General features: G+C 49.5%; 1 protein-coding gene across 2 annotated transcripts; it reads right to left on the bottom strand.

The window, feature by feature from the left end:
* Window positions 1–2: 2 nt before the first annotated feature.
* Window positions 3–12,556, bottom strand: PLAC9 (placenta associated 9). 2 transcript variants are annotated; one of them, XM_003903702.3, is made up of 4 exons: window positions 11,447–11,921; window positions 2,871–2,968; window positions 691–814; window positions 3–139 (listed from the first exon to the last, which is right to left on the bottom strand). In XM_003903702.3, the coding sequence occupies exons 1-4, from the start codon at window positions 11,679–11,681 to the stop codon at window positions 129–131; spliced, it is 468 nt and encodes a 155-aa protein (XP_003903751.2). In that variant the 5' UTR covers window positions 11,682–11,921; the 3' UTR covers window positions 3–128. The 2 variants fall into 2 exon arrangements, with proteins under 2 accessions (XP_003903751.2, XP_031508189.1); XM_031652329.1 differs by lacking the exon at window positions 691–814 and having other exon boundaries at window positions 3–127; window positions 2,863–2,968; window positions 11,447–12,556.
* Window positions 12,557–12,971: the final 415 nt, after the last annotated feature.

The raw sequence follows: 12,971 nt of genomic DNA, 5'->3' as shown, positions 1-12,971 counted from the left end.
AGGAGACCAAAAGAATAGTTTTTATTTCACATGAAGCTGAGGAAGGACGGCGAGAGGACAGGGCTGGCTCTGTGGGTGCTGCCTGGCAGGTGCACCACCTCCAGCTGCTGGGCTCCAGCTCCGGGGGCTCAGAAGCCATCTGAAAGAAAGCAGAGGCCTCCAGTGAGCAAGCTGGGGCGCTGCAGGGTACCCGCCCCCGGGGTGTCCAGCAGTTCTTTCCCTTCCCTCCCTAGCCCCCGGGAACTCCTGTGCATGAGACACAGGGATCAAGGAGACAGCAGAGTGCAACCCCATCCCTGCCTGATCAGTAGGGGTTACCCGTCTTCCCTGAGAGGGTTTTGGGGTGGAACAGGAGTGGCTCCTCAGGGGGAAATGAAAGGAGTTAAGGAACTCCAGTCGTGAGAAGGCCAATGAAGGAGGCAGTTTCTCCGCGCCGGGGTTGTGCTGAGATGGCATCTAGGGCTGGCTCTTCCAGAACCTCATTTGACACTGGGCGGCAGCGACCGGGTGGCGGGGGGCGCGGGGTGGGGAGCAGGGATGATGCCGTCCCTCTTCCGTCCCCAGGGAGCGCTGGGGCCCTCCCTGCCTGCCAGGCCACACCTGTGCAGTGGAGCAGCCGTCCCCGTCTCGCCTGCCCAGCCCCAGATGACAGCAGCCCAGAGGCGGTCCTCTGCCACCTGCACTGCTCACCTTCTCCGAGGAGGTCGGGAGTGGGGCTGAAGGGTCCCGGGGGCAGGTTCCAGGCCAGCTCCTCCAGCAGGCCCAGCAGGCCTTTTACCTCTGTCCCCAGGTGATCCACGGTCTTCTCTACCATCTAGAGTGGGAAAGGGGGTAAAGTCGAGGACAGGAGTGGTTCCACGTTCTGCTTCATCAGCCAGGTCCTAAGAGCAGCTGGCGATCCAGTGCGGTGCAATGAGAAAGGACTAGGCGCTGCGGGACCTGGGTTTCCTTCACTCAGGCTCCTCCCCTACCTGCCTCAGTTTCCCCAGATGACAATACCCTGGGGGGCTCGCTCTCTAAGGTTCCTTCCTTTTTGGCACTCAGTCACAGGTTTGGATGAAGCGCCTGTGGAATACTCTCCCTTTTTGCCTTTGCAGACTGGAGCTCACATTCCTTTTGTTGTTCTGCCCCCTGGTGGTGTCTCTGCCAAATGACAAGTTTAGGATTCTGAAATTTACTCAGGGTTCTTAATGATTTTTCCCTGTGTGTGCCATGGATACCACTGGCAGTGTGGTGAAGCCTACAGACCTCTTCTCAGAATAATGCCTTAAATGCGAAAAATAAAACATATAGAATTACCAAGGGCACCAATTGCATTAAAATATTCAAGTATTAGGCCGGGCGTGGTGTCTCATGCCTGTAATCCCAGCACTTTCGGAGGCCGAGGCAGGCAGATCACTGGAGGTCAGGAGTTCGAGATTAGCCTAGTCAACATGGTGAAACCCTGCCTCTACTAAAAATACAAAAAGAAGCCAGGTGTGGTAGTGCCCGTCTGTAGTCCCAGCTACTCGGGAGGCTGAGGCAAGAGAATCACTTGAACCGGGAGGTGGAGGTTGCAGTGAGCTGAGACCACACCATTGCACTCCAGCCTGGGTGACAGAGTGAGACTCTACCACAAAAAAAAAAAAAAAAAAAGAAAAAGAAAAAAGAAAAAAAAATTCAAGGATTTAAAATTAAACTTTTTGGCACAGCATGGTGGCTCCCGCCTGTAATCCCAGCACTTTGGGAGGCTGAGGTGAGATCTCTTGAGGTCAGGAGTTTGAGACCAGCCTGGCCAACATGGTGAAACCCCATCTCTACCAAAAGTACAAAAAATTAGCTGGGCATGGTAAGTACAAAAAATTAGCTGGGCATAGTGGTGCATGCCTGTAGTCCCAGCTACTTGGGAGGTTGAGGCACAAGAATCACTGGAACCTGGGAGGCAGAGGATGCAGTGAGCCAAGACTGTACCATGCACTCCAGGCTGGGTGACAGAGACTCTGTCAAAAAAAAAATTAATTTTTTGAGTAATATATGTATTGGCCGGGCAAAGTGACTCATGCCTGTAATCCCAGCACCTTGGGGGGCCGAGGTGGGTGAATGGCTTGAGCTCAGGAGTTCAAGACCAGCCTGGGCAGCATAGCAAAACCTTGCCTCTACAAAAAAATACAAAAATTAGTCAGGCATGGTGGCACATGTGCCGGTAGTCCCAGCTACTTGGAAGACTGAGGTGGGAGGATCGCTTGAGCCTGGGAAATGGAAGTTGCAGAGAACCGAGACTGCACTACGGCACTCCAGCCTGCTAGACAGAGAGAGACCCTTCCTCAAAAAAAAAAAGAAAAATGTATTTATTAACTCACTAAATCACATGATTTAACATCAGGCCTGCCCACAACTGAAATTTTGACACAAGGGTAAAAATGATATGTTGAGATATTCACAACTAGAGGCAGATGAAATTATCTGGATTTCTATTGATGACAAAGTTATAGTACTGTTAATACCACAGCTTGCTGTCTGTATTTATGATGAATGGGACACTCAATTTCAGTTAAAGTCTTGTGACAATAAAGATGTAAACGTTTCCCCACACAAGTTAGGAATCATGACTATATAACAAAACAGTGACTGAATTTCCACCTTCCCATCCAGTAACGATGTTGAAATATCCGGCGGGGGGGGGGGGGGCGGATAAGCAAGGCCTTAGGAGAGGCAGAGTCCACTGGGGGCTGGGCAGCCTGGCAACCCAGATGCGAGGATGATGTTGGACAAGGTGGTCACAGGGCAGGATTGGCCTGGATGTCCTCACATTCCAAAGCAAGCCTGCATCTGCCCATAAAAACACCATTCTAGGTCCTGAACCCGCATGCCCTTCCAAATCACCCTGTTACCTCCTCCATGACATCTAGACGGCGTTGCACAGCCATATGTCTGTCACACACTGTGCTCTGAGCTGAATCTCCTCGTGGAGGGCTGAAGGGTTCTGCAGCTGTGGAAAAACGAGTCTTTTCACTGTGGGACCCTTAGTTTTCCATAATGCCAGAGACTCCTGTAAACACTGGGCTCAAGTGGGGTCAGTCCTCAAGGCAAACGCAAGAGCAAGCAATGGAAGGCCCAGGTGGGGGTCAGTGTACGAGTGTCAGCCATCTCAATCCCACCAGTCTCTACAGTCACAGCCACCTACAGACCCAGATGAACTTCCTCAAGGAGGTGAAGCCCAGGGAGGAAGGGAGTACGGGCTTCAGCCAGGGAGCTGCAATGATGGAGGGGTCTGAAAGAGCATGGCTCACTGTGTAAACCCTGCAGGGAGCCTGCAGTGGCTGGAGATACAGGATGGGCGGGAGAGAGACTGGAGAGGGAAGTCTTGGAAATGAAGCCAAGGGGGTAGAGTTTTAACCCAGGGGCTTTAATAAACCAGTTCTGATGCTTGTTTTGTTTGTTTGCTTGTTTGTTTGTTCTGAGACAGAGTCTCGCTCTGTCGTCCAGGCTGAAGTGCAATGGTGCAATCTTGGCTCACTCCAACCTCCGCCTCCTGGGTTCAAGCGATTCTCCTGCCTCAGCCTCCCAAGTAGCTGGGATTACAAGTCCTGCCACCACGCCCTGCTAATTTTTGTATTTTTAGTAGAGACAGGGTTTCACCATGTAGGTCAGGCTGATCTCAAACTCCTGACCTCAGGTGATCCGCCCGCCTCGGCCTTCCAAAATGCTGGGATTACAGGTGTGAGCCACCATGCCAGGCCAAGGGAGTTTATTTTAACAGAAAAGTAGCAGGGTCAAACATGAATTTTTAAAATAGAGGGAATAGATTGGAGGGAGATGCCTTTGAAGGCAGGAGGTTACTGCAGCAATCAGGATAAGAGGGGTGAGGGAGAAGTGATAAGCAGAAGCAGGAGCTGTAGGAATAGTGAGGAAGGAAATGAGAGGAGATATTTTAGTAGCAGCATTGACGCTGGAAACCCATTAGTAACAGTTGGCATGTGATGAGCGCTTACCATGCACCATGTAGGGTGCTAACTTAACCTCTCCAACAACCTGTTGTTATGCCCAATCTACACATAGGAAAACTGATGCACAGAAGGGTGAAAGGATGTGTCCAAAGTCACTACTCATAAGCAGAGGATCTGCCATTCAACTCGCTCAACTCCTGATTCACCATTGTTCTTCTTGAGTTAGCTCTTCCAGGCACCATCAACCCTCATAGCAGAAGTCTGAGAGCCCTGATTCCAAGTTCGGGTTTCAGAGTTGGTAACCCTGAGATGCCTGTGGGGCATCAGGGTGGCTGGAACCTTGGAGAACGCTGACACTCAGGAAGGAGGGTGCTGCCCCAGAAGTCAAGAGAAGCCAGGAGCTTTGTAGATTCTACAGAGGATGAAAAGGGTCAGCATGACCAAAAGCAGCGGGGAGGTGTAGCAAGTTAAGGACTGGAAAGAGAGCACAGAAAGGCCCTGCTAAATTTTACCCCAGCACTTTTAGGAGTGGTGGAAAAGCAGAGTTTGGATTACTGGGAGATGAGAAGGGAAGGTGAGGTTGGGGGTAGAAACTTGGAATCTGGAAAATTCCATGAAGCTTGGCTGTGAAGGAAGGGAGATTGGATCGCAAGGTCTAGAGAAGTATTTATGGTTGTCATTTTTTTTTTTTTAAGTATTGGAAAACACAACCATGCTTACAGCCTGAGGGACAGGAGGAAGACAGGAGAACCCAAGGAATGCACTTCCTGAACTGATGGGAGGCCCTGGATCCAGAGCAGGGGGGACCACATCTGGAAGGAAGACAGAGGAAATGCAGCAAAAACAGGCAAAGGCAAACCATTTAACTAGGGGCCAAAAAGTGGAGTGAGCTCCCACCTGATGGCCTCTGTTTACTCTGTGCAATAAGATGGAGATCACGTAGGGAGGAGAGCTAGATGTTACAATGACAAGAATTCTTTGAGTAGGTTGCTAAACACAGACATTAAAATAGTGACCATGGTGTCTGGAAATGGCAGCTCGTGCCTGTAATCCTAGCACTTTGGGAGGCCAAGTGGGAGGATCGCTTGAGGCCAGGAGTTCGAGACCAGCCTGGTCAACATAGTGAGACCCCATCTCTAAAAAGAAAAAATTTTTTAAGTTAAAAAAAATGGTGGCCATGATGGGAACATTTACACCACTGAAATCAATGACCCACACCCCTTTTTTTTTGAGAGCCAGTCTATCAGTGCACCACTAGGTAAGGGACTTGAATAAAGAGAGGGCTTCGAAAGAGGATGTGCAGAATGAGGGATGCAGTGTGGGAGGACCATGCAGAATGAGTTGGCATCAACAAGGAATCCTGGAAGCACGAGTCCTCCCCCAGCAATGCTCCATAGTCTGGGCGTAGAGCAGCAAAGACAGATGGCTGGATGGAGCTGAAACCTAGGAGTCTGCAGGATGGATGTGGTGGAGGCAAGGGGCCAAGGAACTGAGATTTGGCCAGTCAGGGGTTTAGGACAGGAGCCCTGGAATCCAGCTGGAATAAGGAAGGAAATGAGGCCAAGAAGGGGGCCAATAAATTGGGAGAGACGGGGGCTGAAGAGACGGAGGTCTTAGGAATCACACAAGGAACAAGAGGTAAAGAATATTGCAATTTTAGCTTTTAGAGGTAGAGCAGCTTCAGATAGTGACAATATTAAGGCTGTGGCCATGGATGTGAGCATCCAAAGCTCAATGGGGGGAGACAGTTATGGAACTTGATCTCTCTACGTGCAATGCTTGTAGCTGTAAGGCCTTGGTGTTGGAAGGGTTGGCCAAGGGGCCACCTGCAGTTGTCTAGAAGTGGGGCAGGTCTTGAGGTAAGACAGAGCTGGTGATGGATGTGTAACTCTGAGAGGCCGAGTGATTTGCCCAAGATCACACCATCTGCAAATGCCTGGACCTCAGGCACCCTGACCTCCCGGCCTCATCTCAGCAAGGTGGAGCCCCCTACCCTGTGAGTTTCTGATTCCAACTCTATCTAGCTCTCAGCTCTTCCACTCAGGGATAAGAACAAGACCACGGACAAAATGTCCTTCCACTCTGAGCATCTTTTGTGGAGAACAATCTGTTTTTCAAATTATCCTTTCCATTATTTCCCTCCACTGAACTTAGAAAAGACTTTTCAAAAGATAATGGTGTTATTGTTGAATCTGGGGAGGGAGGAGGACATCATAATGGTGCTTTGGTTATTTTTTTAAGGAGAGTCCTTTAAAGACGTATACTGAAATATTTACAGATGAAAGGCTGTGCTGTCTTGGATTTACTTCCAAAGTAAATAATTCAGGCCTTGGTGGGGATGGGGGAGAGGCATGCGTGGATGTTTAGAGCCAACAGGATGGGCTGAGAGTTGCTAATTGTTGAAGCTGGGTGATGAGCACATGGGGTCGCATTCAGCGATTCTGTCTACTGTTGTGTGCACAGTTTGAAATGTTCCATAACACAAGTCTGATGGGGTTGTCAGCAGAAAGCAGCAGCCATCGTGGGCTGCAGGCATCCATGTAAAATATTCAGAGACAGAGAGGCCCCTGGAGGCTATGCTCTATCCTGGCCCCACATCCTGAGAAGGCCCTTGAGAGGCAGGAGCAAGTCTAGAGGAGGCTATGGGAAGGGACTCCTTTTTTTTTTTTTTTTCAGACAGAGTCTCACTCTGTCACCCAGGCTGAAATGCAGTGGCACGGTCATGGCTCACTACAACCTCTTCTTCCCGGGTTCAAGCAATTCTCCCACCTCAGCCTCCAGAGTGGCTGGAACTACAGGCACACACCACCATGCCTGGCTACGTTTTGTAATTTTTGTAGGGATGGGGTTTCACTGTGTTGCCCAGGCTAAGCTCAAACCCCTGGGCTTAAGTGATCCACCTGCCTCGGCCTCCCAAAGTGCTGGGATTATAGGTGTGAACCACCACACCCAGTCTGGGACTCCAAATTTTAACTCCATTGTCTCAGCTAAAACTGGGCTGCTCAGCTTGGAGAGGAAAAGCTCTGAGGGGGCCGGAAGAGCTGTTCCCCACAGACAGAGTGGCTGTCCTGGGGGAAGGCCTGTCGTCATAAGTCTGTGGATACCCATACCTCCTGCTGGCTCTGTCCAGAGGCCTTTGGCCAAGCCTTTCCCCTGAGGCTCACCTGCCCTCTCCCAGACCCTAGCCACTCTCCCCTCACATACTTCCTCCAGGCTTAGGCCAGAGGAATGCGGTGTGACCCTGCCAGCCAAGTGGGAGTCTGGCGGCTTTAGAAGTCAGGAACAACCAGAGCCTGCTTCTCTCCACTGGCCTAAAACACCCTGTTCTCTACATGTCTGTGATGAGGTCTAACTTGGCTCCAAAACCCCTCCAGGGAAAAGGCTGGGCTGAGGTCACTCCCAACATGGCTCAGCACTAATCCTTCACATCTGGACAAAACTGTGCTCTGTGCACCCCGGAGCAACTGTCCATGAGCTCATCGGGGCCTCCACGGAGTGCATCTGAGAGAGCAAGCTTGGAGCAGGGCCTGACATTGTACTGCCTGCTCCCTCCACACCAGCGTCCTCACCACAGCGCTGACTTGAACGCATCATGGTAGAAAACAAGCTGGAGACCCCTGTTCTCAGCCTGGTTCAGCCACTAATGATTGTGGGATTGTGAGAAAGTTTCTTCTCCTCCCTGAGCCTCTGCTGCCTCCTCCATAAAATGGGGTAGGGTAGGCCCGAGGCCCTGACTCCCCTGTGTAGTGCATCCTTAATTCTTCTCTGTCTTTTGGAGGCTGCAGAGAGGCCTCAAGAGGCCTACAAGAGCTGGGCTCAGTGGTTCACACCTGTAATCCCAGAGCTTTAGGAGGCTGAGGCAGGAGGATCACTTGAAGCCAGAAGTTTGAGGCCACCCTGGGCAACACAGTGAGATTCTGTTTCTACAAAATAAATAAATAAATAAATAAATAAATAAATAAATAAATAAATAAATAAAAATAAAAAAATTAGCCTAGATTGGTGGCATATACTTGTAGTCTCAGTTATTTGGAAAACTGAGGTGGGAGAACTGCTTGAGCCCAGGAGTTTGAGACTACAGTCAGCTACGATTGCACCACTGCACTGCAGCCTGGGTGACAGTGAAAAACCCTGTCTTGTAAAAAAAAATAAATAAATAAAAATAAAATAGTAGACACGCATATGCACCCACAGGGCTGTCAGTGGCTCAGACAAGGGGAGTGGAAAAGGCTGAAGGATTATGATAATTAACCCTGAACAGCCAAGGCTGTGGCTCCGCAGGGCTCCCTTCCTTCCTTTCCTCCTGCTCTCCCAGGCCCTGCCAGTTGGGAAATGGACCTCCTTGGATGCTGCGTTGTTTTCTCTGGCCCGGCTCCTGCTTGGGGCCTGATGTGCACCCTGGATGGTGGCCACGGGCGGGGCATCCTGTGCTGGTGAGAACAGGCTGCTGTGGGGCCTGGAGGCCCCACGGGAGGGCTGGGCTGGGCTGGCTGCCCCAGTTGAAGAGACGTGGCCGCTGGGTCCCATCCTCTGAGGCGGAAGTACCGCTCCTTCTACTTACAGGCCTTACAGGGAGACCTTTTTTATCTGGACCCAAACAGTAAGAAAGTGCCACAGCGCAGATGATTTCTGCATGTTGGGTGATGAGAAATGTTTTCTCAGTGGCATCTCTGAAAGGTGCTGCTGTATCTTCTGAATTGTCAAAGTCACACTCTGCTTTGAAAAGCAACCCTGGCCACTTGGTGGTTAATTATATTTGACCACATTCAATATAATAGAATAATAAATTTACCACATCCAATATTTGTATTAAAATGTATGATTCATTCAAAATCATCCATGGGTTTTGATGATTTTTGAAAGCTGCAGAACACTATTCTTCAAGTGATTCTATAAAAAACTCCAAAATATTCTTCAAGTGATTCTATAAAAAACTCCAAAATACAGGCCGGGCGTGGTGGCTCATGGTCTAAAAAGCTATCAGGGATAAAGTTTTCTCTGAGTGCTGTTAAAAGAAACCAAGACTGCGGCCCAGCGTGGTGGCTCATGCCTGTAATCCCAGCACTTTGGGAGGCTGAGGAAGGCTGATCACTTGATGTCAGGAGTTCGAGACCAGCCTGGCCAACATGGTGAAACCCACCCCCGCCGTCCCCGTCTCTACTAAAAAATGCAAAAATTAGCCTGGCGTGGTGGTGCGCATCTGTAATCCCAGCTACTCAGGAGGCTGAGGCACGGGAATTGCTTGAACCTGGGAGGCAGAGGTTGTGATGAGCCAAGATCACACCAGTGCACTCCACCCGGGATGACAAAACAAGACTCTGTCTCAAAAAAAAAAAAAAAAAAAAAAGAAAGAAAGAAAAGAAAAGAAAGAAAGAAACCAAGGTTGGAAGTCGGACATGCTAGAGATAGCTCTCCATTTATAGAAAATATAAGGGGTGGAGGTATTTAAATGACATCAAAGGGATGCAATTAGCAAAATCTAAAAGTGGAAAACTTTACAGGACAAACTTAGTTTCTTCAACAACAACAAAAATTTAAGTAAAAAAAAGGGGAGAGAAAACTTACATATTTAAAGAGATCTAATAGACATATTGACCAAATGCAGTGTATGTAACCTTATTTGGATTAAACAAATGAATTGCAAAAAGATATGACACAATCAATCAAGGACATTTGAACAGTGATTGAATATTTAATGATATTCAGTCACGGCTTTTGGAGTGTGATCATGGCATTGCAGTTGTGTTTATTAAAAGAGTGTTTATAGATGAAAATACATGATGCCAGGCCAGGCGCTGTGGCTCACATCTATAATCCCAACACTTTGGGAGGCCGAGGCGGGGGGATCATCTGAGTTTGGGAGTTCGAGACCAGTCTGGCCAACATGGTGAAATCCTGTGTGTACTAAAAATACCAAAAGTAGTCAGGTATGATGGTGCTTGCCTGTAGTCCCAGCTACTTGGGAGGCTGAGGCAGGATAATCAGTTGAACCCAGGAGGCGGAGGTTGCAGTGAGCTGAGATTGCACCACTGCATTCTAGCATGGGTGACAGAATGAGACACTGTCTCAAAAAAAAAAAAGAAGGAAGAAAAGAAAAGAAAATACACAATGCCTGGATTTCCTTTAAAATAATCCAGGGAGGGGAGAGAGGGTGGAAACTATAGATGAGATAAAACTGCCTATGAACTGATACTTGTTGAAGTAGGGGTGATAAGTACCTTATATGATTCTTTCATATACTATTATTTTGTGTCTTTTTGTATCCAAAAGTTTTCTTAATCAAAAGTTAAGATATGTCATCTAAAATCTGAAAGATTATGCACAAAAATGTATGAAATCAGTGTGAAATTACACTAATACATGAATACTTTCTTCCTTTTCTTCTTCTTCTTCTTTTTTTTGAGACAGAATCTTGGTCTGTCACCCAAGCTGGATTGCCGTGGCTTCATCTCGGCTCACTGCAACCTCCACCTCCCAGGTTCAAGTGATTCTCCTGCCTCAGCCTCCTGAGTAGCTGGGACTACAGGTATGTGCCACCACGCCCGGCTAATTATTGTATTTTTAACAGAGACAGGGTTTCACCGTGTTAGCCAAGCTGGTCTTGATCTCCTGACCTCGTGATCCCCCCGCCTGAGAGGGAGGTGGGGGGAAGAAAGTGAACAGTGAAAGGCAAGGAACCCAGCTAATGAAGTACCCAGACAGCCTCTCCCTTCGGCACAGCTCTCTACCTCCACCCGGTCCCCGATCTCCACCCATAACAGCTCAGTTCCCCAGAGAAGCTCCCTGGAAACTGGGAGGTGACTTCTTCATCAACCGCAGAACCACCTGAGGCCACCTGGCAGGTGAATAGGTGGCCTTTCTCCTGGGCCCCCCGCCTGGTTCTTTAAGGCTGTGCTGGGCTAGCCTGGGTCAGTCACCCTTTGGAGTCTGGCTTGTTATGCAATGTCCTATAAAGCCAGGCCTGAGCCTCCACTGGCCCTCTGAGAGGGAGCTGGCCTCCTGGGCTGCCTCACTCAGCAGCTGTGACCTCCCACTCCAGATCCTGGCTCCTTTTCTCTTGCCAGCTCTACTCCGGGCATCAAGCTTCTCTCTCTCTCCTTTTTGGTCTCTCTCAAATCTTTCTCTTTTCTTCAATATCCTCTCTCCCTCCACCCCTTGCCATTTCAATCACTCTTTCTCTTTCCTTCTTCTTCTGTCTCTCAAACTCCTTTTTCTTTCTATCCTAGTTCATATTTGTTCAGGGAAACCCTCTTTCTGTCTCGGCCTCTCCTTTTCCTTTTCACTGTTTATTCTTTCCTCTCTCCTTTATCCCTCCGTTGCTCTACTTCTCTGCCTTTTTCTGAGTCTGTTTCCTCTCAATCTTTCTCTCCATCCCTCCCTCCCTCCCTGCATCTGCCTCTCTCTCCATCTCGCTGCTGTGTCCAGCTCTCTCTCTGTGTCGCTCTCTTGCTCATTCCTTCCTCGCCATCTGCGGGTCTCCCCGGCTCCAGGTCCCCTGTCGCGCCCCGTGCCCCACTCACCGGCCAAAGAGCCCGCGGCGCGGAGCAGGGCCAGCCCGGCCAGCGCGCAGAGCAGGGGCCGCATGGTGCCGGCCCGGCAGAGCGCAGCGCCGCGTCTGCCCGCAGCCGCCCTTCCCGGATCGCGCCCGGCCGGCCCGGGAGGAAATGCTCTCAGTTCGAGCCAAAATTCCTGGGCGGCTCCGGGCTTTCTGGCTTGAGAGAACCCGCCCCCTCCAGAGGCCCCTCTGCATCCCATGGGCAGCGCGGAGCCCAGAGACCCCAGGAGCTGAGGCACCGACGTGCCACCTGGGCGCCTCCCGAGGAAGGGGCCGCCCCCTCCCCGAGTCCCCGCGCCTCCTGAGGGCCCGGGGGGTGAGGGGGATTGGGTGAGGTCTTGGACTCAAGGCGACCGAGCCTGGGGTCAGGGGTTTGTTGTGAGCCCGTTTCACAGGCGGGCAGACTAAGATTCGGAGAGAAGTGTGTACCTTGGCATCACTCTCAGCCACGGCACAGGATCTGAACCCCTGTCTCCCGGGAGTGTGGAAGCTTTTCTCTGTCCACCTACGAGCAACAAATTAATTCTAATTACATGGAACAGTGTCTGCCCCTAAGAAGGAGACCCAGAAACTCACTGCTCTGGTAAGGGAGTGATAGCAATGTGAAAAGGTACTTTTCAAAAAAAAAAAGGTAAAATCGTGACTCTTGTAAAGACATGAAATTAGCATATACTAAAGATTTTATTTAATTCATTATTAATGAGGGGACAAGTAAGATGGTACAAGCAGCCCAAAGTTTAGAACACAGTACTGGAAACTTCCCCTGTGGGACATGACCATCCAACAAGTGCAGCAACAAATTGAGTTTTAGTGAAAGCACAAAAGCAAAAAAGCTGCAGCTCTAACTTCTCTGCTGCAGAGCCCTGAGCGCCTTGCCTGGCTGTCAGTGGAACGCTTTCATCACCAAGCCTGGGAGAATGCCTTTGTCCATCCAGGGTCCCCATTGGGGTTGCCTGGAGCCCTTGCAGATCAAGGCTGCCTCTCTGCCTTCTGTGTTCGTGGCTGTGGCTACGCAATTGTCCAAAACAGTCACCACGCTAACCAGTGATCCAGTTCTCACTCCCTCCTCCAGAGCAAGATAATAGCCTCAGACAGAGAAATTTTGGTTCTGAACCCGAGAATGTGAGACAGACTCAGATCTCAATCTTTTAAAAGCCTTCGAGGAGATTATGATGCCCACATGAGCTGGCTCAGAAGAAGAATTTATTTCAGAAATGCCAAGAATTTCTCACGCTTGGTGGTAGGACATTCCTTGATAGTTTAGCCAGGTGGGAAGTTGTCAAAGAACTGCCAAACCCATAAGGATTCTTGTAGCTCAGAGCCAGTGGACTACCTTATATTTTGAATGTAAGATTAAGAAAACACATACACACACACACACACACACAAAACATATACAATACATTATTGTTGTAGTAGAGCATAAAGTAACTGAGTATACAGAGTAAAACATGAAAGTCTTTTCTGTTTTGATTTAATTTAATGTAACT

The sequence above is a fragment of the Papio anubis genome, chromosome 11 (assembly GCF_008728515.1).
Source record: "Papio anubis isolate 15944 chromosome 11, Panubis1.0, whole genome shotgun sequence".
Classification (NCBI taxonomy): domain Eukaryota; kingdom Metazoa; phylum Chordata; class Mammalia; order Primates; family Cercopithecidae; genus Papio; species Papio anubis.
The sequence above is the reverse complement of the archived record's forward strand: the minus strand, read 5'-3'. Positions and strand labels throughout refer to the sequence as shown.